This window comes from Hyperolius riggenbachi, chromosome 10 (genome assembly GCF_040937935.1).
Source record: "Hyperolius riggenbachi isolate aHypRig1 chromosome 10, aHypRig1.pri, whole genome shotgun sequence".
Lineage (NCBI taxonomy): Eukaryota > Metazoa > Chordata > Amphibia > Anura > Hyperoliidae > Hyperolius > Hyperolius riggenbachi.
This window is the reverse complement of record NC_090655.1, coordinates 268,985,018-269,012,990: the sequence shown is the minus strand read 5'-3', so window position 1 is coordinate 269,012,990 and position 27,973 is coordinate 268,985,018. Positions and strand designations below refer to the sequence as shown.

The 27,973-nt window shown below is 46.6% G+C and overlaps 1 protein-coding gene across 1 annotated transcript; it reads right to left on the bottom strand.

Annotated features, from left to right (window-relative positions):
- Positions 1–878: 878 nt before the first annotated feature.
- On the bottom strand, positions 879–20,959 carry LOC137537190 (oocyte zinc finger protein XlCOF22-like). The gene is made up of 5 exons (XM_068259301.1): positions 20,806–20,959; positions 16,753–16,810; positions 15,777–15,823; positions 13,731–14,441; positions 879–3,175 (listed from the first exon to the last, which is right to left on the bottom strand). The coding sequence occupies exons 1-5, from the start codon at positions 20,957–20,959 to the stop codon at positions 2,139–2,141; spliced, it is 2,007 nt and encodes a 668-aa protein (XP_068115402.1). The 3' UTR covers positions 879–2,138.
- Between the last annotated feature and the right edge of the window lie 7,014 nt (positions 20,960–27,973).

The following is a 27,973-nucleotide window of genomic DNA, read 5'->3' as shown; positions in this document are numbered from 1 at the left end:
CTGTGGAAGCGGCATGCGGCTGGACTGCGCTGACTGGCTGAATTACCAGGACTCATAGCAGAAGATCCAAGTGGTGGAAGAGGCCAGCGAGGGACTGATTAGCCTGAAAGGGGCTGAAAGAAGCCCCAGGTATGTATAAAACTTTTCTTTTCATCCTTCTCAGGTACCCTTTAATTCGTAGTCACCAAACCAAATTTTAACAGCATATCAAATTATTTGATTTCATGAGCAAAGAGAGTGCATACATTTGCATAAATCAGAATCAACGCAGAATTATTTCCACCTCATTGACCATCTCTATTAGTGACACGGCTACACATCAGGCTTTATACTTACAGCATAGATGTTATTTAGTGTATATATATATATATATATATATATATATATATATATATATATATATATATATATATATATATATATATATATATATATATATATATATATATATATATATATATATATGAGATTCCTGTGTACACATCATATATACAGTCACAATCAGATGTGTATATCTGACTTTAAAAATACGGGGACTGCTTTATTGAAGCAGCACAAGTAACTAATTTTGATTAGTTTATTTCATTTTTGTGGACTAAGCACAGCTATCGCTGTATGTATAATTTATTTATGATGACTATTATCTGAGAAATAGAACATTTTATCATATTTTCTATTTTATTTACAGTTTAAGTTCATCAGGAGTCGGAGTCGGTGCATTTTTTCCAGACTCCGACTCCACAGCCCTGATTATATATACTGCACTCCCTGACACACTGTACAATCTTCATGGTAATTTGTCTTGTGTGTATAAAAACTGTTCTTTAAAATAAACAAACAATCTTAAACAAACAAACAAACAAAAAAACAACAACAAATAATATGGTTAAACACTAATACATTTAACAAATTGAAATCAGTACAATAGCAATCGAAGTTCCCATGACTAGAGTTTTGTTTTAGACATTCTCTGACAATCCTCAGTGCACTTCCTCAGAAAGCACTTCAAGCTTAGACCCTCATTGAGGCCTTGTAGTTGAACACAATGAAATACTTTTATCCACCTAGCTTCATGCTACAGGACTTTCTTCCCATCTTCCCCTCTCTGCAAAGCCGGAATTGCCCCAACCACAAACCAACACAATTGTGCAGCTGTAGGAAGCATTATGGCAAGATGGCGGGATACAGACAGCTCATACTCTCTCTCCCCCAATGCGTAATTAGCAATACTTCTGTTCTGTTCCTGTATCCGCTGTCTCACTGCTCTTTCTGTTTCACCAATATAAACACAGGGGCCCTTCAGCCCACACACAACATATGAGCTCAAGCATGAAAATCTGCCCCTTACTTCAACCCGTTCAGCGGTGGATGGATGTGAAATGGTAGTACTATTTATTATAGCGTTGCAGCAATTACACCTGAGACAAGGTACAGAGCCCCTTCTATCTCTAGGTACATTCACTGTCTTTCTGGGCCAAGTATCCGACTTGCATACACAACTCTTAATTCTCTGACCTCGGCTGTACTCAGAAACCAGCAGATCACTGAAGTGTCCCCCATAGGTAGGATCTTGGCTCAGGATCAGCCAGAATTTACCAACCACAGAGCAAATACGCTCAAACAGATGACTGTAGCTGCACATAAAGGGTATAAGTGCAGACTTGTTTTTATTTCAGGAAGCAATAAGCTCCGTCTATCAATAGCTCTGACCTCCCCACTGACCTTCCACAGGACAAGCTCATCGTAACCCTTTACTATCATCTTACTGACCAAAACTGCCGACATCGTCACAATCCTCCTTACCTGGCCAAATGTGCTGAGCCCTCAAATCGCTAAAGCGGACAAAGGAGGGGCCATTGTGGTCCAGGTCAGGCCAGGGCACAGAATGTGGGTGGAGCTATGCTACAATTCAACTGTAAAGATCACTACAAGAAATGTGACAGAGACCCGACCCAGACTGCAGTAATAGAGCTTCTCACCAGCGATGAGAGGGGGATAAGCAGAGCTAAACAAACCTGTTATTGGCTGCTGCACTCCACTCTCCATCCTCCCTACTTCCAGCTATGTTGGGGAGATGGAGAGTAGTGTGCTGTGGCCAGTTCAGGGTCACTGAGGGTGAAGCTATGTTTCACTGCTCCTTACTTATTACCAGTGTGAGTTCTCTCATGTCTGGCAAGGGTTCCTTTATCAGCAAACCATTTCCCACACTCAGCACATGAATAGGGCTTCTCTCCAGTGTGAGATCTCTCATGTCTGACAAGGTTTCTTTTCAGACCAAAACATTTCCCGCACTCAGTACATGAATGGGGCTTCACACCAGTGTGAATTAGGTCATGATTGACAAGGCTTATTTTCTGAGAAAACTGTTTCCCACACTCAGCACATGAATAAGGTTTCTCACCAGTGTGAGATCTCTCATGTATGACAAGATGTAATTTCCGAGCAAAACACTTCCCACACTCAGCACATGAAAAGGCCTTATTGTCAGTGTGTGATCTCTTATGCTTTTCAAAGGTTCCTTTAACTGCAAAACATTTCCCACACTCAGCACATGAATAGGGCTTCTCAGCAGTGTGGGCTATCGTATGTCTGACAAGCATAGATTTCTGAGTAAAACCTTTCCCACACTGAGTACATGAATAGGGCTTCTCACCAGTGTGAATTCTCTCATGTCTGACAAGGTCTAATTTCTGTAAAAAACATTTCCCACACTCAGCACACGAATAAGGCTTCTCACCAGTGTGAGATCTCTCATGTATGACAAGATGTGATTTCTGAGCAAAATATTTCCCACACTCAGCACATGAATAGGGCTTCTCACCAGTGTGAGATCTCCCATGTTTGACAAGCTCTGATTTCTGTACAAAACATTTCCCACACTTGGCACATGAATATGGTTTCTCACCAGTGTGAACTCTCTCATGTCTGATAAGGTTTGATTTATGTACAAAACATTTCCCACACAAGAAACAGGAATAAGACCTTCCAGCACGGGGAGAGCTGTGCTGGGTATGAGGCCCCTCAGGGTTAGACAGGTGAGGGGAGTCTGTGGGAATATTTGGGGTCACCAGGATATCTGCAGGAGACTCTTGTCCAGTGACATCATCATCCATTGTACAGTCTGTGGATACAGAGATACGAGTCTCTGAGAGGTTCCTGATGCCGGGACTCCGCCCTGCAAATAGAGAAACATCATCACTTCCTGTTAGAGAATTCTGAGGGGAGGAGCAATTATCATTAGGGAGAGTCAGTGAGCTGCTGAATTCCATGTTGGTGAATAATTTCTCATTTCATTTAATCAACTTAGGCTATTTTGTGCAGACCCATCACATAAAATGAGATTAAAAAGCAATAAAATGACAGTACAGCAGTGGGGGTGTCTCGGCACTCTGGAGAAGAAGAAACAGGAGAGAAGAGAACGGGAGCCCAATAGCACCATAAGTTTTCATACAAAGGGTAGCAACAGGCAAAGTAAATGTACTACTCACAAAGGCGGGATGCAGAGGGGCAACCAACCACAGGAAGCAGGGGGAGACAACAGACCCGGCTGCACTCGGGGTGCCCAGCCGGACCTGGGTGTGGTCGCTCTGCCTGGTAAAAGTGACAGGTTATCATTATGGTTTAAACCATGTGTGATCTGTCTGGACCCCTCCAACAGAGTATGCTGGGGGAGGGTGGTTCGAGAGGGGGGGTTGACTGGTAATGCCACCTCCTCCCCAGACTGAGCTCCCATAAGCCCTTGCTACATGGGTATCAAGAGTGCCTAGGCGCTGGAGGAGCTGTGGGCGAGGCTTGTTCAGTTTATAGGGAATTAGGGTATTAAAACTAAAAAAAGTATTTGGCTAGAGGAATGCCCTGTAAACTATATGAAAGGAACACGATTATGTAATGAGTAAAAGTTTATCTTGGATCCACTTTAAAAACAAGATAAATCCAAAAAGATGAGGTGGCTTACCTCAATGATGAGATCTTTGTATAGACAAAGACATTATTTAGACGTTATTTAGCACAGTCCTGAAAAATGTCTTTGTCTACACAAAGATCTTATCATTGAGGAAAGCCACCTCATCTTTTTGGATTTACCTTGTTTTTCATCCAATTTACACTGGGTGACACTTTTCCCAAATTGTGAATAAAATTACAGCTGGGAATGAAATAAAATAGGTGGAGGGGGTGAATACTTTTGCAAGGCACTGTACCCACCCACTGGGCTATGAGGAGGAGGAGCCTGGAGATGGCAGCCTCGGCAAGTTGCTAAGTCTTTTAATATTGCCTTGTGCAACCCAACCCGTATAACCTTCCCCAGCGAATACTAAGCATTCAGGACTTAGCTGTACCTGATCTACCCCTGGATATTTCATCTACTCTTAGCCTTCTGGGGATTCTGACCAGTGGAGCTACAGTGCTGAATAAGGCAGTGAGGCTTAGAAGAAGAGGCAAGCGCCGGGATCCAGGTGCACTTTTGGCGTAGAGGACTGTGTTCACCGCTACCTGGAATCATACTTTCTAATGTCAGGTCAATATGCAACAAACTAGAGGAGCTTCAACTACTGATCAGGACTAAGAAGGACTTTTACCTCTCTGCTGCTCTTTGCTTCACAGAAACCTATCTGAGCTGATACCAGACAATAGGCTCAGTTCATTAAGACTGTGATATTATTCCCTCACTGGTGATATCTTACAGGCAGCAGAATAGCACACTTTTCATGTCAATTCTGTACTACCCCTGCTCAAGAAACCCTCCCTCAACCCCTTACTACCCTATCTCCCTCCTCCCCTTTGCCTCAAAACTCCTTGAGCGTCTGGTTCACAAACGCTTGACCCAGTACCACAATGCCAACTTCATGCTAGACCCACTGAAATCTGGATTTCGACCTTCCCAGTCAACCGAAATAGCTCTCACCAAAGTGGTCAGTGACCTTGCCTTAGCTAAAGCTAAATACTCCATTCTTCATCACCTTTCAGCAGCTTTTGACACAGTAGAACATCCCCTACTCCTCCAGTCCCTCCAGTCCATGGGCATTCACGACCTCACCCTGGCCTGGCTTTCATCCTACCTCTCCAACAGCTCCTTCACAATCTCCTTCAATGAATCCTAATCCATCCCCAACCACCTCTCAGTGGGAGTCCTCCAAGGCTCGGTCCTTGGCCATCTACTGACCTTCCTATACACATCCTCCATTGGCAATCTCCTCCATGGGTTTTAACTATCATCTGTATGCAGATGACATCCAGATCTACCTCCACACCGACCTATCAAGCACTACCATGGACAAGGTCTCCTCCTGGATGTCCGCTAGGTTCCTGAAATTTAGATCTAGACAAAACGGAATTTATGATCTTCTCACCTCGGCCATCCCTGACCCTCCCAGATGTGCATGTCACTGTTAATCACACTACCATTCGCCCTACCTCTCAAGCCCGCTGTCTGTGTGTCACCCTGGACTCCGCACTCTCCTTCACTACCCACATCCAAAACCTCACAAAGTCCTGCAACTTCCACCTCCATAACATCTGCAAGATCCGCCCTTTCCCAACCTCTGCCACCACCAAACTCCTCATCCATGCCCTCAATTTCCCACCTTGACTACTGCAATGCCCTTCTGTCTGGTCTCCCTATGACCCGAATTGCCCTGCTGCAGTCCATCATGAATGCGGCAGCCAGAATTATCCACTCCTCCCATCGCTCCACCAGGGCGGCTCCCCTCTGTGATTCCCTCCACTGGATTCCTATCCAGTCCAGAATCAGATTCAAGATACTGTGTCTGACCTACAAATCTGTCCACAAAACCTTGTTTCAATTTACTGCTGCGCTCTCCAGAGTCTAATCAATTGCAATAAGGATGAAACTATGATTGTCTTACACAAATCCTCAAAGTCCTAGTTAGGAGAATACTTGAAATTGCTGCAAAGAGTTCGATAGTCACTGGCACTTTTAGATTTGCCACTCCTGAAAAACACACAAAAATCTCCACATAGGGTGATAACGTTCAGACTGTCAATTTTATACAGCACACCACCCAAAAGTGCTCCCGTGACACGTGAGGGCTAGTGCCAGTTAATTGCAGTCCCACACCCCTTCTTCTTATGTGCTCACCGGATTTTTGCCACCCCAGGAGTCAGGTGGATCTTAAGCAATACTCAAATCTGCATCAAGGTGATCAAAATCCTGTAAGAAATCTCGACATAGGGCAATACTGTTCATATAGGGTTAAACTGTTCAACAATCCCTCTGTGTAAATAGTGCTCTCACTCCATGCAATGATGCTCCCACTCCCTGCACAACAATCCGCTCACCAGATAAAGCCCACCTCTGCAAACAGGTGGAAATCACGCTCAATACTGCCTTCCGAACAGATTCTCCCACTCTCGTTCACAAAGCTTAACCTCTCCTGAGGTCTGTTTAATCCAGTAAAAAATGCTCAAATAAAACATATAAAAAAAACACACAGTGTAAAACTGTTACTGCTTGCCTCTGGACGCACACAGATGTACACTTACATATCCAGAGCAATGTTTCAGCATATCACAATATCTTTCTCCGATGCCCATCCGCTGTATGTTGGGGATTTACCATGCCGCGGCGTCCCGATCTAATCCTTACTCCAGCCGGATAGTTCAAAGTATTGCCCGCGCTAGTAACGGTGACCGGCCGGTCCACTCGCTTCAGGGTGCGCGTAATTGCGTCAGATGCTAGGCTCCGCCCTACGCGTTTCGTCCTCACGCCGGACTCATCAGGGGCTCCGCCTCCCAACACCCGACGTCAACTTTCATAGTATGCTCCGGCTGCTGATAGGCTATGTATCAAAACCGAAGGATGGGCATCGTTTACAGTGCTTTTACAACATGTCCACTCAATCCATGTATAATACTAATGATATAAACTGCTAAAAACGTATATAAAAAAGTCATATTAAAATTCATACGCTTTAATCATTGTAAAAAAATCTATCCTCTTCTCCTTGTCTACTAAATACAAAATACCGCCACCTAGTGATCTAAATAATCCATTGCTTGCCGAGAAGTTCTAATACCTAAATAAATGTATCCCAAATATCCGCCATCTAGTGTTCTATTAGGAGACTGCAGTGTTGTGTTTCTTATAGAGCACCCTTCTATATCAATGGCCATAGTTATATATATATAAATGTGAAAAAAAAGAAAAAAAGTGCTTAATTGTGCATAGTTAGTACTCATTCAATTAATGTGCAAATGTGCGATAATGCAGATATGAACCTGACTATATCAGGTATTTAAAGTGATAAAGTGCATATTATGAGAAAATCCTCAGCGTTAAAGGTGCAGTGTATATATAAATGCAATTGATATGATAGGAGCTTTCCTATGCAAGCCTAATCAATTGTCCAATGCTATCTGTTTTTGGATCGTATTTAATCGTTACAAATATGGCAATTAAGATCGAATTCAATATTCAGTCCGTCCGGATTTAGACTTTTTAAATTAAAGATCCACTTCCCTTCTGCCTTTGATATCTCCTTAGTAAGGTTAGACCCTCTCCATTTCTTTATATATTTTTCTAGGGCCATGAATCTTAATCCTGCTGGATCCTTATTATGATGAATTCTGAAGTGATTGGATACACTGTACTTCGGAAGGCAGTATTGAGCGCGATTTCCACCTGTTTGCAGAGGTGGGCTTTATCTGGTGAGCGGATTGTTGTGCAGGGAGTGGGAGCATCATTGCATGGAGTGAGAGCACTATTTACACAGAGGGATTGTTGAACAGTTTAACCCTATATGAACAGTATTGCCCTATGTCGAGATTTCTTACAGGATTTTGATCACCTTGATGCAGATTTGAGTATTGCTTAAGATCCACCTGACTCCTGGGGTGGCAAAAATCCGGTGAGCACATAAGAAGAAGGGGTGTGGGACTGCAATTAACTGGCACTAGCCCTCACATGTCACGGGAGCACTTTTGGGTGGTGTGCTGTATAAAATTGACAGTCTGAACGTTGTCACCCTATGTGGAGATTTTTGTGTGTTTTTCAGGAGTGGCAAATCTAACAGTGCCAGTGACTATCAAACTCTTTGCAGCAATTTCAAGTATTCTCCTAACTAGGACTTTGAGGATTTGTGTAAGACAATCATAGTTTCATCCTTATTGCAATTGATTAGACTCTGGAGAGCGCAGCAGTAAATTGAAACACTGTACCATATATTGGAATCCCTGCAGCGACCCCAGACATTGGGACAAGTTGATCACATAATATTTTGTGGACTGTGGCGCAATAATTAGTATTGGCCTGACCACACCCTGCATCACCCAGTCCCATGCACGCCTCCAGGACTTCTCAAGAGCTGCTCCAACACTATGGAACTTCTTATCTCCACCCATTAGGGCAGCCCCCCCCCCACCTTCAACATCTTCAAGAAGGCCCTCAAAACTCACCTTTTCACTCTGGCATACCATCCCTCACAAGTGCTCTAAACCCACAGCCAAACTTTGGTCCCCTACCTTTCGTGTCCTTACCTCTCCCTCTAGATTGTAAGCCTTTGGGCAGGGCCCTCCTCCTTTTGTGTCCTACCTGATCATGCACCTCCATTACTGTGAACCCATGCTATGCATATGAGTGAACCTAACTTGCCTAATCTCCATGCTCCCCTCCAGTGACTGACTAAGCATTACCTTGTACTCATACTGTGCTGTGTGATCTGGTTTTCTTGTATTCCTGTATTGTCCTATTGCTGTATGTCACCCCTATATATTGTCTGTAACCTCAACTAATGTCCAGTACTGTGTAATATGTTGGCGCTTTATAAATAAATAAACGGTGCAGGTCTTTACTAGAATTTATCATGACATCAACTATGACTGTTCGGCTCATGCTCCGTATGAGAAAATGTGAGACTTCAGCACATCATCCAATCAGCATAAAGAATAACTGGCTGCCGCTTACCTTCCATGCAGGATCTTTAATACTAGCAGGTGGAGAAGGAGAGCAACCAAGATTGCCTCTGATCCCCCTCACCCTGCTCACTCCATCCTCCAGCTTATGCCTTCAGGAGTGACATACCAGTCAGTCACAACAAAAATTTAGAGGCACAGAACAGCTCCTCCCCTCAGGCAGTAGCTATGCTTAATGCAGAACCACGCTAGAGCTGCTAGGGTTGGAAAGCATTACAGCAAAGAACTGAAATGTAATGCTTCTCACCATGTTTGCTAACTCTATAACTTCTATACTGTCCATGACTTGTAATGTGTCTGTGTCTGTTAAGGAACCAAAGAGTCAAATTCCTAGTTCATGCAAACTTACCTGGCCAAATAAAATGTATTCTAATTCATCATTGTTCAGATGATCATTAACCTCCCTGGCGGTAAGCCCGAGCTGAGCTCGGGCTATGCCGCGCAGGGGGAGATCTCAGCCCCTGGTGGGGCGATTTTTATACTGTAAATTGCTGTGCGCGCAGCCAGCACTTTGCTAGCCGCGCGCACAGCTTGATCGCCGCCGCTCTGCGGCGATCGGCCGCACGCAGCGGCGAAAGAGGGCCCCCCGCCAGAGCCCTGCGCTGCCCGGACCAATGAGTTCCGGGCAGCGCTATGGGCTGGATCGGAGGTGTCTGACGTCAGGACGTCGGCTGACGTCCATGACGTCATCCCGATCGTCGCCATGGCGACAGGAGAAGCCAAACATACGTATATAACGCGTTCCCCTGTTTGCTATAGATGCCGGCGACCATCGCACTAGAGGGACACATGCGCCCTCTAGTGGTGTTTCATGTAGCTACCACTCTGGTAGCTTTACATGAAACAAAAAAAAACAAAAATTTTTAAAAAAGGATTTTTGCCAATTTGGCAAAAAAAAAATTAACCGCCAGGGAGGTTAAAATCACACACACACAAAAATAAATAACTAGTAAAAAAAACAATAAATAGTAAAAAAAAAAAAGTGTGTGCTTTCTTGTAAAAAAAAAAAAAAACAGAAAAAAAAAAGAACAACATTGTACTGTTCATATCATAGGTCATTAGGGATTTGAAAAGATCCAAGAGCTTCTGTGCTTAAAGTGTAACTGTCGGGCATAAAGTCAAAAATTCTTTATTTTTATCTGGTAAACAAGTAATAAGGATGCTAACCAGGCAATCCAAATGTTACAATCTCTATTACTTTTCTTATTTATAAATGATCATTCTCCAGTTTACTGGGGAATGATCATTTATCAACAAGAAAAGTAATAGAGATTTTAACTTTTGTATTGCCTGGTTAGCATCCTTATTACTTGTTTACGAGATAAAAATAAAGAATTGATTTTTTATTTTATGCCTGACAGTTACACTTTAAATTGTTTTTATGTAGCCATTACCTTTGTGTGTAAGGAGAGGCCTTCCACATACAGTACAGCAGCAAGGTGAGAGGTGTGCAGTGTAACAGTGCATGTGACTATATTCTCTATCAGCTGCAGCCATTATCTCTGTGTGTAAGGAGAGGCCTTCCCCATACAGTACAGCAGCCAGGTGAGAGGTGTGCAGTGTAACAGTGCATGTGACTATATTCTCTATCAGCTGCAGCCATTATCTCTGTGTGTAAGGAGAGGCCTTCCACATACAGTACAGCAGCAAGGTGAGAGGTGTGCAGTGTAACAGTGCATGTGACTATATTCTCTATCAGCTGCAGCCATTATCTGTGTGTAAGGAGAGGCCTTCCACATACAGTACAGCAGCAAGGTGAGAGGTGTGCAGTGTAACAGTGCATGTGACTATATTCTCTATCAGCTGCAGCCATTATCTGTGTGTAAGGAGAGGCCTTCCACATACAGTACAGCAGCAAGGTGAGAGGTGTGCAGTGTAACAGTGCATGTGACTATATTCTCTATCAGCTGCAGCCATTATCTGTGTGTAAGGAGAGGCCTTCCACATACAGTACAGCAGCAAGGAGAGAGGTGTGCAGTGTAACAGTGCATGTGACTATATTCTCTATCAGCTGCATCCATTATCTCTGTGTGTAAGGAGAGGCCTTCCCCATACAGTACAGCAGCAAGGTGAGAGGTGTGCAGTGTAACAGTGCATGTGACTATATTCTCTATCAGCTGCAGCCATTATCTCTGTGTGTAAGGAGAGGCCTTCCCCATACAGTACAGCAGCAAGGTGAGAGGTGTGCAGTGTAACAGTGCATGTGACTATATTCTCTATCAGCTGCAGCCATTATCTCTGTGTGTAAGGAGAGGCCTTCCACATACAGTACAGCAGCAAGGTGAGAGGTGTGCAGTGTAACAGTGCATGTGACTATATTCTCTATCAGCTGCAGCCATTATCTCTGTGTGTAAGGAGAGGCCTTCCACATACAGTACAGCAGCAAGGTGAGAGGTGTGCAGTGTAACAGTGCATGTGACTATATTCTCTATCAGCTGCAGCCATTATCTCTGTGTGTAAGGAGAGGCCTTCCCCATACAGTACAGCAGCAAGGTGAGAGGTGTGCAGTGTAACAGTGCATGTGACTATATTCTCTATCAGCTGCAGCCATTATCTCTGTGTGTAAGGAGAGGCCTTCCCCATACAGTGCAGCAGCAAGGTGAGAGGTGTGCAGTGTAACAGTGCATGTGACTATATTCTCTATCAGCTGCAGCCATTATCTCTGTGTGTAAGGAGAGGCCTTCCACATACAGTACAGCAGCAAGGTGAGAGGTGTTCAGTGTAACAGTGCATGTGACTATATTCTCTATCAGCTGCATCCATTATCTATGTGTGTAAGGAGGGGCCTTCCACATACAGTACAGCAGCAAGGTGAGAGGTGTGCAGTGTAACAGTGCATGTGACTATATTCTCTATCAGCTGCAGCCATTATCTTTGTGTGTAAGGAGAGGCCTTCCCCATACAGTACAGAAGCAAGGTGAGAGGTGTGCAGTGTAACAGTGCATGTGACTATATTCTCTATCAGCTGCAGCCATTATCTCTGTGTGTAAGGAGGGGCCTTCCACATACAGTACAGCAGCAAGGTGAGAGGTGTGCAGTGTAACAGTGCATGTGACTATATTCTCTATCAGCTGCAGCCATTATCTCTGTGTGTAAGGAGAGGCCTTCCACATACAGTACAGCAGCAAGGTGAGAGGTGTGCAGTGTAACAGTGCATGTGACTATATTCTCTATCAGCTGCAGCCATTATCTCTGTGTGTAAGGAGAGGCCTTCCCCATACAGTACAGCAGCAAGGTGAGAGGTGTGCAGTGTAACAGTGCATGTGACTATATTCTCTATCAGCTGCAGCCATTATCTCTGTGTGTAAGGAGAGGCCTTCCCCATACAGTACAGCAGCAAGGTGAGAGGTGTGCAGTGTAACAGTGCATGTGACTATATTCTCTATCAGCTGCAGCCATTATCTATGTGTGTAAGGAGAGGCCTTCCACATACAGTACAGCAGCAAGGTGAGAGGTGTGCAGTGTAACAGTGCATGTGACTATATTCTCTATCAGCTGCAGCCATTATCTCTGTGTGTAAGGAGAGGCCTTCCCCATACAGTACAGCAGCCAGGTGAGAGGTGTGCAGTGTAACAGTGCATGTGACTATATTCTCTATCAGCTGCAGCCATTATCTCTGTGTGTAAGGAGAGGCCTTCCCCATACAGTACAGCAGCAAGGTGAGAGGTGTGCAGTGTAACAGTGCATGTGACTATATTCTCTATCAGCTGCAGCCATTATCTCTGTGTGTAAGGAGAGGCCTTCCCCATACAGTACAGCAGCAAGGTGAGAGGTGTGCAGTGTAACAGTGCATGTGACTATATTCTCTATCAGCTGCAGCCATTATCTCTGTGTGTAAGGAGAGGCCTTCCACATACAGTACAGCAGCAAGGTGAGAGGTGTGCAGTGTAACAGTGCATGTGACTATATTCTCTATCAGCTGCAGCCATTATCTATGTGTGTAAGGAGAGGCCTTCCCCATACAGTACAGCAGCAAGGTGAGAGGTGTGCAGTGTAACAGTGCATGTGACTATATTCTCTATCAGCTGCAGCCATTATCTCTGTGTGTAAGGAGAGGCCTTCCCCATACAGTACAGCAGCAAGGTGAGAGGTGTGCAGTGTAACAGTGCATGTGACTATATTCTCTATCAGCTGCAGCCATTCTCTCTGTGTGTAAGGAGAGGCCTTCCACATACAGTACAGCAGCAAGGTGAGAGGTGTGCAGTGTAACAGTGCATGTGACTATATTCTCTATCAGCTGCAGCCATTATCTCTGTGTGTAAGGAGAGGCCTTCCACATACAGTACAGCAGCAAGGTGAGAGGTGGGCAGTGTAACAGTGCATGTGACTATATTCTCTATCAGCTGCAGCCATTATCTCTGTGTGTAAGGAGAGGCCTTCCACATACAGTACAGCAGCAAGGTGAGAGGTGTGCAGTGTAACAGTGCATGTGACTATATTCTCTATCAGCTGCAGCCATTATCTCTGTGTGTAAGGAGAGGCCTTCCCCATACAGTACAGCAGCAAGGTGAGAGGTGTGCAGTGTAACAGTGCATGTGACTATATTCTCTATCAGCTGCAGCCATTATCTCTGTGTGTAAGGAGAGGCCTTCCCCATACAGTACAGCAGCAAGGTGAGAGGTGTGCAGTGTAACAGTGCATGTGACTATATTCTCTATCAGCTGCAGCCATTATCTCTGTGTGTTGGGAGAGGCCTTCCCCATACAGTACAGCAGCAAGGTGAGAGGTGTGCAGTGTAACAGTGCATGTGACTATATTCTCTATCAGCTGCAGCCAAACACATATTAATGCTGATCACTCACCTGTTCTGCTCTCTGTAAGAGGGTCCTTCTCCATAGTTGTCCCCATCATGTCACCCTCCTCTGTAGACCGCTGATCACTCCTCACACATGTCTCTTCTTTAATCACTCTAATTATTAAACCTTCCTCCATAGACTGCTGATCACCCCTCACATACATCTCCTCTTCTTCCTCTTTTATTGTCCTCATCATGTCACCCTCCTCCATAGACTGCTGATCACTCCTCATATATTTCTCTTCTTCTTCCTCCTCTTTAATTCTCCTCATCATGCCACCCTCCTCCATAGACTGCTGATCACTCCTCTCATAAGTCTCTTCTTTCTTTTTAGTTGTCCTCATCATGTCACCCCCCTCCGCAGACTGCTGATCACTCTTCACATAAGCCTCTTCTTTATCTTTAATCATCCTCATAACGTCACCCTCCTTTGTAGACTGCTGACTACTCATCACATATATCTCTTCTTCTTCCTCCTCTTTAATTTCCCTCATCATGTCACCCTCCTTTGTAGACTGCTGATTACTCCACACAAGTGGCTCTTCTTCTTCCTCTTTAATTGGCCCCATCATGTCACCCTCCTCCATAGACTGTTGATCACTCCTCACATACATCTCTTCTTCTTCCTCTTTACTTGTCCTCATCATGTCACCCTCCTCCACAGACTGCTGATCACTCCTCACATACGTCTCTTGTACTTTGAGCTCAAATCTTAGTTCTAAAAAAGATAACAGAATAAGATATAAGCACTAGTAAAAAGACCACATAAAATAATTTTCTAGGGGGTGATAATATCCCATAAGCTGTGGTATCTGCACATTCAGTACCACAATCCTCTCTTCCAGTGTGCCTTGCTCATCATCTGGTGCTTCTCTCCTCCTCTCCATGCACACATTCCTGGGAGGTTACAGCAGTGCCGGCAGCGGTAGATGGATGAGGATGTGAGGAGAGAACAGCTGGAGACAGAGGGAGATAGGAGCAGAGGCCTGCAGCTAATTAGTTATAAATTATCATTACTTATGGCTCTGGCACCTGATGAACTAGGCAGATGGGACTGCAGCTCCATACCCTGACCATACCTGAGCCCACTTGTCCATCACCTACTAACCCCAAACCCTCCAAGAGCCGTAGCAACAAACCTCCCAGCTGGGACAGTGCCAATACCAGGACCAAAGCAGCAGAGCCCTCCCAACCCCTCTTCATCTGCAGCCTCCATCTCCTCTGCCTGTCCTACCAGCCACGCCCCTTGTTACATGGCTCCACCCCCTAGCTGTGCCCCACCAGCCATCATCTTTGTGCAGAATCCAATATATTTCTCTAGTAAAAAATGTGTTTGATTGACTCTAAAAACTTTATTAACATATATTACTAATTTTAAAATGTTAAAGGGGCACTAGAGGGACATGGCTATATTCCATATACATCTTCTCTTGTCTCTGTGATGTGAATTATTACTAGGAAGGTGAGATGCCAGCACTGGAGGGACATGGCTATATTCCATATACATCTCCTCTTGTCTCTGTGATGTGAGTTATTACTAGGAAGGTGAGATGCCAGCACTGGAGGGACATGGCTATATTCCATATACATCTTCTCTTGTCTCTGTGATGTGAGTTATTACTAGGAAGGTGAGATGCAGGCACTGGAGGGACATGGCTATATTCCATATACATCTTCTCTTGTCTCTGTGATGTGAGTTATTGCTAGGAAGGTGAGATGCCAGCCACAATCTATGGTACATCTTGAGGGGGACACTAGAAAACTGGCAAAAAAGCCACAGCAGTTACAGTATATAAAAGTCTCTTGTATGGCAATTACTTAAAGGGGGATGATCAGGATAGTGACAGGTGCACTATGACCTCCTCTGTAACAAAGTATGTCCACCCCGACCTCTGCTCTGCCCAATATATAACAAGTATGTCCACCCCGACCTCTGCTCTGCCCAATATGTAACAAGTATGTCCACCCCGACCTCTACTCTGCCCAATATATAACAAGTATGTCCACCCCGACCTCTACTCTGCCCAATATATAACAATAATCACACAATTACCTCTTCTAGCCGTGGGCTCCCTCCACCTCCTGCAAGCTCTATAACGTCTGTGTCGCATAAATAACTGCTAGGTTTACATAATTTCCTGCCTTTGGCTTCATCATTACTTCCTGTCTGTGTGTTCCACCTGGGAGAAGTTATGTCGCCATCTTATGGTGAATAAGCTAACTGCAGCGTCTAGTTGTGGAATCACCTGCACTCAGCCATCTAGCTATTGTATTAATTATTATTATTATTATTAGTAGTAGTAATATTATTATTATACAACTCCCTCATCTACATTCAAACAACCTCTTATTATTTTTGCTAGCATATGTATGCCTGTTGGGCATTGCCAGGATGTAGGTTACAGTGGAGTAGATTAGTACAGACATGGGTATGGGGAGCAGTGGGGGATTAGTACAGACATGGGTATGGGGGAGCAGTGGGGAGATTAGTACAGACATTGGTATGGGGAAGCAGTGATGAGATTAGTACAGACACGGGTATGGGGGAGCAGTGGGGGGATTAGTACAGGCATGAGTATGGGGAGCAGTGGGGAGATTAGTACAGACATGGGTATGGGGGAGCAGTGGGGGAATTAGTACAGACATTGGTATGGGGAAGCAGTGATGAGATTAGTACAGACACGGGTATGGAGAGCAGTGGAGGAATTAGTACAAACATGGCTATGGGGGAGCAGAGGTAAGATTAGTATAGACACGGGTATGGGGAGCAAGGGAGGAGTTAGTACAGATAGGGGCATAACTAGGCCCCACCGGGCCCCCCTGCAGAAATTCGGAGTGGGCTCTAACCCCCGGCCCGCTCGGGGCCGTTTTGGGGGGCTGGAAGGGTCGCAGCATGAGGGGAAAGCCATGCCCACAGTCGACAGGGAGGTGGGACGGTCCCCCCCCCCCCCTCACCTCGGGGCTCTCCCCTCCAGCTTAATGTGTGACCGGGAAGCAGCGGGCAGCGGCAGGCAACGGCTGATACATACCTTCCGTCTTCCATGCGCTCCAGCATGCGTTCCTCACTCAAGTCTCTGACGCGACTTCCTGTTTTATACAGGAAGTCGCGTCAGAGACTAGAGTGAGGTAAGGAAGAGGCCGGCACTGACTTGTTCTGATGCAAATTCTTCTTATTTATTCAGCGTTGTCATATAAAACGACGTTTCGGAGCGCAGCTCCTTTTTCAAGTAAATGACATCCTGACAAACTACAAATGGTTTCTCTTACTTTATATACCCACCCACCCCTGTAACCAGCCAATGCTAATGCTGGATGAAAACGGACTAATCACCGCTCTTACTATAGAGCGGACTTGAAGGAGAACTGCCTTGGGGAAAATGGAACCAATCACGGAGAGTCCTACACCCCATGTGACTAGGTGAGGGGAGAAGCGAAGAGTAAGGCGCAGCCGTCGGAGCGGATGCGCCCTTCCTCCGCTCATCGACGTCACTGTACCTCCCACAGGTCGGACGGACCTGATGGGAGACAGGACTCCTATGCGTCCACACAACGGTGTGACGCAATCCAGAAGTGTACGCGTCCGCGTCAGCGCACGCAGCTTGCCTACCCCGCCCACCCCAACATCGTCATCCGTCTCCACAGCAGCCAGTAAACAAACGGCAAGCGTAAACACTATGCCGTACTGTCAGACTGGGCCACCACAGAGAACGGGCAACGCGAGGGGCAGCGGAGAGGCACAGCTACAAGAGATGCGGAGACCGGCTATGCACATAGTACATGTCGGATCTCCCCATTCTCAAATCGCCGTCGCTACCCGCGCAGGCGCGGGACACATACCTGGAAAAGATGAAAATAAAGGCGACAGGCGGAGGAGAATGTCCGCTCTCACCCCCACGAGGTCAAATGAAGCAATGTCGCATCAAAGTCCACCTGTAAACAGTAAATGAACAATTAGATAAATAGATACAGATTCCAATAAATGGTAAGAGGTCATATTCTCTATTGAGTCCACGTGGTTCCATTCAATCCAGGGTTTTTATCCAATATGCCTCTCTAAGGAGTAGTTGTTTATATCTGTCCCCACCTCTTTTTTTGGGGGGGGGGGCTGTCTCAATAATTTGGCATCTTAGTTGACTGACATTGTGACCACACACCTTAAAATGATAGGAGACAGCTTGATCCTCTAATTTTTCCGTATGGCATATTTATGCGAGGACAGACGCACCTTGAATTTAGTGGTGGTCTGTCCCACATATGCAAGACCACACGGACATTTTAATAGATATACCGCAAACTGTTTGTCACATGTATAACAGCCCCTTATTTGAAATCTTTGTCCTGTATGTGGGTGAGAAAAATATCTACCCTTAGTGATAGAATTACAGTGGACACAATTTAAACAGGGGTATGTACCCCTTCTGGTAGACTCTGGTGGCCTTACAAGAGTCTTCATCTCTGCATGACATAAGCGATCTTTCAAAGTGGGTGGTTTTTAATAGGACATCAGAGGTGCATTTTGGAACTCAGCCACTGATGGGAAGGACTTGCCTAAAATGGACCAATGTTTTTTAATAATATTATCAAATGTCTTACTATAAATATTAAACTGTGAGACAAACGGAATACGTGCCTCATTAGTCCTTCTCCTCACTGGCCGGGCACCTCTTGCACCTCCAATGTCCCTACTAACTGTATCTATAAGGTCCTTTGGGTATGACCGAGCTAAAAATTTCTCTGACATCTCCCTAAATCTCAACTGTTTAGTATCCTCATCATTAACTATGCGATCTACCCTTTGAAACTGACCCTTAGGGATTGCTCGTCTGGTACTGAGGGGATGAAAACTCTCATACGAGAGCAATGCATTGCGATCTGTTGGTTTAACATAAAGGTCAGTTACTAATCTACCTGTTTGTAAATGTACCATAGTATCTAGAAAATTGATTTTGCTTTCATCGCAGTGCATTGTCAGTCGTATGGTCCCACATTGTAAATGAACACATTCAATAAGCTCCTCAAGGGCCGAACGTGGCCCCGCCCACACGCAAAACACATCATCTATATAACGAAGCCATGTTTTGGCATATTTCTGAAAAATCTTATTACTATAAATGAACGTCTCCTCATAGATGTTCATGAAAATGTTTGCGTAGGACGGGGCCACATTCGACCCCATCGCCGTACCTCGTACCTGTAGAAAAAACTGGTTTTCAAAAACAAAATAGTTAGACATCAGCACTAATTTAAGTAGTTCCATAAGGAACTCAACCTGGGGTGTAGAAAAATCTGAACAAGTCGTCAGAGTGTGGAGTACTGCCTCTACACCCCCATCATGTGGGATGGAGGTGTAGAGGCTCTCCACATCCAACGTAACCAAAAAACTATCAACAGGTATGTCCTCCATCAATCTAATGATTTCTAAGAACATACTTGTGTCCCTTAAATACGATTTCTCAGTCGGGTAGCGACGGCGATTTGAGAATGGGGAGATCCGACATGTACTATGTGCATAGCCGGTCTCCGCATCTCTTGTATCTGTGCCTCTCCGCTGCCCGTTCTCTGTGGTGGCCCAGTCTGACAGTACGGCATAGTGTTTACGCTTGCCGTTTGTTTACTGGCTGCCGTGGAGACGGATGACGATGTTGGGGTGGGCGGGGTAGGCAAGCTTCGTGCGCTGACGCGGACGTGTACACTTCTAGATTGCGTCACACCGTTGTGTGGACGCATAGGAGTCCTGTCTCCCATCAGGTCCGTCCGACCTGTGGGAGGTACAGTGACATCGATGGGCGGAGGAAGGGCGCATCCGCTCCGACGGCTGCGCCTTACTCTTCGCTTCTCCCCTCACCTAGTCACATGGGGTGTAGGCCTCTCCGTGATTGGTTCCATTTTCCCCAAGGCAGTTCTCCAAGTCCGCTCTATAGTAAGAGAGGTGATTGGTCTGTTTTCATCCAGCATTAGGATTGGCTGGTTACAGGGGTGGGTGGGTATATAAAGTAAGAGAAACCATTTGTAGTTTGTCAGGATGTCATTTACTTGAAAAAGGAGCTGCGCTCCGAAACGTCGTTTTATATGACAACGCTGAATAAATAAGAAGAATTTACATCAGAACAAGTCAGTGCCGGCCTCTTCCTTATCTATATATTGGATTGGTCATCCCTTGCCTGGCACGACAACCAGATTAACAGGGTGCACCACTACAACTTTCAAAGAGACTAGAGTGAGGAACGCACGCTGGAGCACACGCAAGACGGAAGGTATGTATCAGCCGTTGTCTGCCGCTGCCCGCACACACTGCATATACCTACCAGTTGTGTTGAGTGCATCCATCTCATCACTGCATATACCTATCTGTTGTGTTGAGAGCACCCACCTCATCACTGCATATACCTACCTGTTGTGTTGAGTGCACCCACCTCATCACTGCATATACCTACCTGTTGTGTTGAGTGCATCCACCTCATCACTGCATATACCTACCAGTTGTGTTCAGTGCACCCACCTACCTACGTGAGTGCACACATAGTCACTGTGCCTGTCCAGTATCTGTGTGTGTGTGACAGGTGCACATTGTAATACCCATCACTGCATATATCTACCTGTTTTGTTGAGGGCACCCACCTCATCACTGCATATACTCCTCCAGTCCCTCCAGTCCATGGGCATTCACGATCTCGCCCTGACCTGGCTTTCATCCTACCTCTCCAACCGCTCCTTCACAACCACCTTCAATGAGTCCTCGTCCACCCCCAAACACCTCTCGGTGGGAGTCCCCCAAGGCTCGGTCCTTGACCCCCTACTGTTCACCCCATACACATCCTCCATTGGCAAGGTTATCTCCTCCATGGGTTTTAACTATCATCTGTATGCAGATGACATCCAGATCTACCTCCACACCCCTGACATATCCACCACTACCATGGACAAGGTCTCCTCCTGCCTATCAGCCATCTCCTCCTGGATGTCCGCTAGGTTCCTGAAACTAAATCTAGACAAAAAACAGAATTTATGATCTTCCCATCCCGGCCATCCAAGAACCTCCCAGATGTACATGCCACTGTTAACCACACTACCATTCGCCCTACCTCTCAAGCCCGCTGTCTGGGTGTCACCCTGGACTCCGCACTCTCCTTCACTCCCCACATCCAAAACCTCACAAACTCCTGCAGCTTCCACCTTTGTAACATCTGTAAGATTCGCCCTTTCCCGACCTCTGCCACCACCAAACTCCTCATCCATGCCCTCATAATTTCCCGCCTTGACTACTGCAATGCCCTTCTGTCTGGTCTCCCTATGACCCGAACAGCCCCACTGCAGTCCATCATGAATGCGGCAGCCAGAATTATCCACTGCTCCCATCGCTCCGCCACGGTGGATTCCCTCCTTGAATCCCTCCACTGGCTTCCTATCCAGTCCAGAATCAGATTCACGATACTGTGTTTGTCCTACAAATCTGTCCACAAAACCTGTCCAACCTACATTTCCGATCTTACTCAGAGGTACACACCTAGCCGCTCACTCCGCTGTTCCAATGATCTTCGCCTAACCGCCCCCCGCATCACCCAGTCCCATGCACACCTCCAGGACTTCTCAAGAGCTGCTCCAACACTATGGAACTCCCTACCTCCACCCGTTAGGGCAGCCCCCTCCTTCAACATCTTCAAGAAGGCCCTCAAAACTCACCTTTTCACTCTGGCCTACTACTCCTCACAAGTGCTCTAAACCCACAGCTGAACTCAGGTCCCCTACCTTTCGTGTCCTTACCTCTCCCTCTAGATTGTAAGCCTTTGGGCAGGGTATTCCTCCTTTTGTGTCCTACCTGATCATGCACCTCCATTACTGTGAACCCATGCTATGCATCTGAGTGAACCTAACTTGCCTAATCTCCATGCTCCCCTCCAGGGACTGACTAAGCATTACCTTGTACTCATACTGTGCTGCATGATCTGGTCTTTCTTGTATTCATGTATTGTCATTTTGCTGTATGTCACCCCTAAATATTGTCTGTAACCTAAACTAATGTCCAGCGCTGCGTAATGTTGGCGCTTTATAAATACAATAAATAATAATAATAATAATATACCTACCTGTTGTGTTGAGTGCACCCACCTCACCACTGCATATTATTATTATTATTTTTTATTTATATAGTGCCAACATATTCCGCAGCGCTTTACAAAGCACAATAAGATGACAAGGGGAACATAGATACACTAACAAAATGTACAACAGAGTTCCAAGCAGCACAAATATTGTGACAAAAACAGTAAACATTAGGAGGAGAACCCTGCCCTTGCGAGCTTACAATCTAATGGGTAGTGGGGGACACACTAGGTAAGGGGGTGGAGGATGGATGCGGCAGTGACCCTTTGCCTCTGACTACATTGTGTCAGATAAGTAAATAAGGGCTATAGAATGTTATAAGCTTGTCTGAAAAGGTGCGTTTTAAGAGTGCGTTTGAAGATGTCCAGGTTTGGAGCGTGACGTACAGGCTGTGGAAGAGAGTTCCAGACAAGGGATGATGCTCGTGTAAAGTCTTGGATGCGAACATGAGAGGAGGTGATCAGCTTAGAGGCCAGGAGAATTTCTTGGGAGGAGCAGAGTTTGCGGGGGGGGGGGGGACAATATCTTGAGTTTTAGGGATGAGATGTATGGAGGGCACAACTCATGGAGGGCTTTGTATGGTAGAGTCAGGAGTTTGAACTGGATCTTCTGGGTAATGGGTAACCAGTGGAGAGAACGGCACAGTGGGGCTGCATCGGAAGAGCGTGTGGAGAGGTGAATGAGGTGGGCCGCTGAATTTAGAAGGGATTGGAGAGGTGCTAGCCTTTTTTGTGGTAGATCACAGAGCAGGGTGTTGCAGTAGTCTAGGCGGGAGATGATTAAGGCATGTACAAGCATTTTGGTGGCCTCTTGTGTGAGGAAGGGACGGATACGGAATATATTTTTGAACTGGAAATAGCAGGTGGTGGTTAATGAGACAATGTGGTGGTTAATGAGACAATGTGAGGTTTAAAGGAGAGCTCTGAGTCAAGTATAACCCCCAAGCAGCGGGCCTTAGTGGTTGAGGTTATTGGAGTATTGTCTACCGTTATGGTTGCAATTGGTGGGGGTGTAGATAGCGATGGTGGAAAAATCACAATTTCTGTTTTACTCATGTTGAGTTTGAGGAAGCGGGAGGACATAAATGCAGAAACGGCACGTAGACAGTCGGGGACTCTAGATAGTAATGATGACAGATCAGGAGCTGAGAGATAGATTTGGGTGTCATCCGCATAGAGGTGATACTGGAAGCCAAAAGAGTTAATTAGTTGTCCCCAGGCCCGGCCCTAGACTTTTTGCCGCCTGAGGCAATCTTGCAAGAAATCGCCGCCCCCCCCCCCCCAGGCCATGGGTGTGGGGGGGGCCGCCCGAGCTGGAGGGGATAGCGGGCAGGAAGGGGGTATTGGGCATAGCGGCGGGGAGGGGGGTCCCCCTCCCTCGCCTGAGTCCACTGTCCTCCGCTCCCCTCCAGCTTTAAAGAGTTACGTCGCTAGCTGCATTGTAAGAGGCAACGGGCGGGGATCACTCACCTCTTCCTCGTTAAGCGTGCACTCCACTGACGACACTTCCTGCGGCGTAGCAGGAAGTGACGTCAGTGGAGCGCACGCTGGAACGAGGAAGAGGTGAGTGATCCCCGCCCGTTGCTTCTTACAATTCTTACAATGCAGCCAGCGACGTAACTCTTTAAAGCTGGAGGGGAGCGGAGGACGGGGGACCCAGGCGAGGGAGGGGGGGTCCGACCCCCCTCCCCGCCGCTAGGCCCAATACCCCCTTCCTGCCCACTTTCCCTTCCAGCTCGGGCGGCCCCCCCACACCCAGGGGGTGGATGCCGCCCCCCCAGAAGTGCCGCCTGAGGCAAAAGTTTCACCCCGCCTCATGGGCGGGCCGGCCCTGGTTGTCCCAGGCCACGAGTGTAGACTGAGAAAAGAAGTGACTCAAGAACAGAGCCTTGAGGAACACCAACAGACAGTGGGCGTGGGGAGGAATTGGTGTTAGAGAAGGACACAGTGTAAGAGCGTCCAGAGAGATAAAAGGAGATCCGGGAATGTGCTTGTCCCTTGATTCCTAAAGATGACAGTGTCTGCAGAAGCAGAGCATGAGCAACCGTGTCAAAGGCAGAGGAAAGGTCAAGGAGTATTAGAATGGAGAACTGGCCTTTGGATTTAGCTACCAGTAGGTCATTAGCAACTTTCGTGAGGACAGTTTCGGTGGAATGGTGTGTGCGGAATCCAGATTGAAAGGGGTCAAGTAAGGAGTTGGTAGAGAGAAAGGCAGACAATTCTGAATGGATGTGACATTCCAGCTGTTTAGAAGCAAAGGGGAGGAGCGAGACAGGACGGTAATTGGATAGAGAAGTTGGATCAAGAGAGGGTTTTTTGATAAGCAGTGTGATGATAGCTTGTTTGAATAAGGAAGGAAAAGTGCCAGTGGAGATAGAAAGATTGAATAGAGTTGTTAGAGCGGGATTAAGGGAGGAGGAAAGCTGGGGGATTAGATGGGAGGGAATGGGGTCCAGGCCACAGGTAGTGAGATGTGCTTTGGAGATTAGTGAGGAAAGACACTGTTCAGCGAGTGTGGTGAAAGATATTAGAGTGGGAGAGTGGTCTTGTCGATCGGGGGAAAGGCAGTTAGCAGTGGGCGAGGGTGCAGGCGGACAGAAGGAATCTACAGGTGATGGTTGAGCTGGTAAAAGTGGTTGCGTGTTGAAGCTATTACGCACTGCATATACCTACCTGTTGTGTTGAGTGCACCCACCTCATCACTGCATATACCTACCAGCTGTGTTCAGTGCGCCCACCTCATCACTGCATATACCTACCTGTTGTGTTCAGTGCACCCACCTACCTACGTGAGTGAACGCAGTGTGATATACCACTCCGTGCATACCTGTTAACTGCACCTGTGTGACTGCACATTGTATTAGGCAAGTCAGTGCATACCTTTCACTTCATCCCCCCCCCGATATGGACAAAACAAGTAGAGCTAGAGGCAGACCCAGAGGAAGGCCACCCAGCAGGTCTGTGCGACGTCGTGTTGATGTGATTTTGTGTGGCCCTGGCTCACAGTACAGTGCTCAGAAGAAGGCACGTGCCATCAACTCCCAAGATTGTCAGGACGTGGTTGACTATTTAACACAGAACACCTCATCTTCCGCAGCCACCAGCGCTACTACAAGCACCACATCTGCTGCATTTGACACTTCGCAGGAGTTATTTGGTGGTGAAATCACTGATTCACAGCCACTACTGCTACAACAAGATGAAGGCGCTAAGCAAGTTACATCACCTCATATGTGTGAGTTAGGCGACACTATGGACGTAATGTGTGAGGAGGAGGATGATGAAGTACCTGCTGTTGGTGCAGTTTTGGAGGTGTCTGAGGCAAGCGAAGCTGGGGAGGGTGATTATGATGATGACGATGATATGGATGTCACGTGGGATCCTAAAGGTGCGTACACACACATTACAGTAACCAACGACGGGTCCGTCAGACCCTCCCGCTGGGCGGACTTTGAACAGACTGTAGTGTAGTGTATGCACTGTCGGCGGACTGATAAGGCTGTTTCTGAGCTATCCGCATCGCTTAGAAACAGCCTTATCAGACCGCCGACAATGCGTACACACACACTACAGTCTGTTGAAAGTCCGCCCAGTGGGAGGGTCTGATGGACCCGTCATTGGTTACTGTAGTGCTTGTGTATGCACCTGAAGAGACAAGCTGACCAAGGGGACAGTTCAAAAGGCTGAGTCAGAGAGGAGTAGGAGGAGACGAGTTCCTGAAAGAAGCAGGGGGAGCTCGTCATCAAAAACAGCTGGTGGCAGTGTCCGGCGCCATGTATCGCCACCCATGTACAACCAGCCAACATGCCCTTCAACGTCAGCTGCTGATGCCACCATAGTGCCATCACCCCAGGTGGGCTTAGTGGTTTGGAAATTTTTTAATGTGTCTGCCTCAGATCGGAGCAATGCCATCTGTACTCTCTGCCTCCAAAAATTGAGCCATGGAAAAGCCAACACCCACGTAGGGACAAGTGCCTTACGAAGGCACATGGAGAAAAGGCACAAACTGCAATGGGAAGAGCACCTGAGCAAAAGCAGCACACAAAAGAAAAGCCACCCTCCTTCTCCTCTTCCTCCATCAGGTGCATCATCTTCAGCCTCTTTCTCCCTTGCACCTTCACAGTCACCCTCCTCCACTCCGCCTCTCACCTTGAGCGGTTCCTGCTCCTCTGCCCACAGCAGCAAGGTGTCTGTGAAGGAAATCTTTGAGCGGAAAAAGCCAATGTCTGACAGTCACCCCCTTGCTCCTTCTCCCATGTCCATGCAGGCAAGGACAGGACGCTCCAGCGATCTCATGGTATGTCGGACATGCGGACATTCTTTAGTCTAACACTTTGCCTTAGCCCTTCCGGATCCACCCTCCACCAACGCCTGGACTGGCAGGTAGCCGACTACTTGGCTTTAAGTGTGGATGTAGACACTGTGAGCAGCGATGAACCCTTGGACTACTGAGTGCGCAGGCTTGACCTGTGGCCAGAGTTGTCCTAATTTGCCATCCAACTTCTGTCTTGCCCTGCCTCAAGTGTCCTGTCAGAAAGGATCTTCAGCGCAGCTGGAGGCGTTGTCACTGAGTGAGAAGAGAAGTCACCTAAGTCAAAAAAGCGTTCAGTACCTCACCTTTATCAAAATGAATGAGGCATGGATCCCGGAGGGCTACTGCCCGCCCCAAGACTAACTCGCTCCCCACACAGCATCTCTGCCCACAACCAACTTCACTGCCTTCTCTGCCACCACCAACAGGATCCAGGACACCAGGCAGATTCCTGAATGTTTAACGCCGCTGCTAGCAGCGCCCGCTATAATAATTTTTTTCTGGTGCGTGTACATGCCTGCCTAATTTTTCTGCCTGCAATGCAGCTGCAAGCCTGCAACAACAAGACAAAAGGCATGTACATGTGACAATTCCCCTTCGTGATCATTACCATACGCGGTGAAGGGGCTTGCGTATCACAATGAAGCAATGACCGCCGGGCGCCGGCTATATGAGTGTCTGGGGGGGGGGGCACACCCACGATAATAAGGTCGTTGCTTCATAGTGGACAGACCAAATTTGATCAGCTGGACAGTCACTGTTCTGTCATTCAGTTACCTCAGCCCGGCGACCATATGGGCTGGAAAGCGGCCATCACCTGCACTCTCGTCATGGTGCGCACTAGTCCAGCACGGCCGTCAATACACAAACGGCTGTTTGCAGTCACTGCATACCTTTCACTGCATCTGTGACTGCACATTGTATTCTACCTGGTAGTCAGTGCATACCTTTCACTTGAATGGATGGCAGACTTGCCCTCCAGAACAGATTCTTGTAAAAGGCAAATGGTATCATCATTGTCCGCCATAACAGATTCTCATTAAAGGATTTAAAGTTGATTCATCTCATATACAGCAGGGCCTTGAAAGTCCTCTTCCTGTATTATTTTGGTCACTACCTCGGGACGTGCATGCCATGCCTGCTGCCTTCCTTGGATGTGTGGTGGTAGCCATTTCTCAGGCTCCAACTCCGGACCGGAATCGAACCCCGATTCCCCGGCCATTACCCGTGGTCACAGACTTGCCCTCCATAATAGATTCTCGTTGAAGGTACTGAACAGCAAGCAGAAAATGTAATAAAAAAAAAAAATAGATGTAAGCTTTAACAATGGTAGAGAAAGAACCATCAAAAGTTGATACGGCAGTCAGACATTACCTGATATCACTGAGGAAGAGCAATCTCGCCATGGTGCGCACCAGTCCAGCACGGCCGTCACAACACAAACAGCTGTTTGTGGTGTGTTACACAGTGAGTTTGGTGTGTCAGTGTGAAGCAGTACGCTAATTACACTCCCTGATTGATGTATACACATGCAAGATGGTTTAAAGCACTTTAGGCCTGCAATTTAGCATTCAATGTGATTTCTGCCCATAAAACGCTGTTTTGCGTCAAATCCAGATTTTTCCCCGGGACTTTAAAGAGGAGCTGTTAGGTATAAGGTCTCAGAGAAAATAAACACATATATCAGTAGCTAAATACTGGCTGTACTTACATTACATATGCATTTCACTGTCCACGTTTGTACGTAACAGAATTTGTATATAGTATATGCAGAGATTGATGCTCCTGACAGCTCATGGCAGGTTCCATGTTTGTCTGTCTCCTATGAAGCCAAATGTG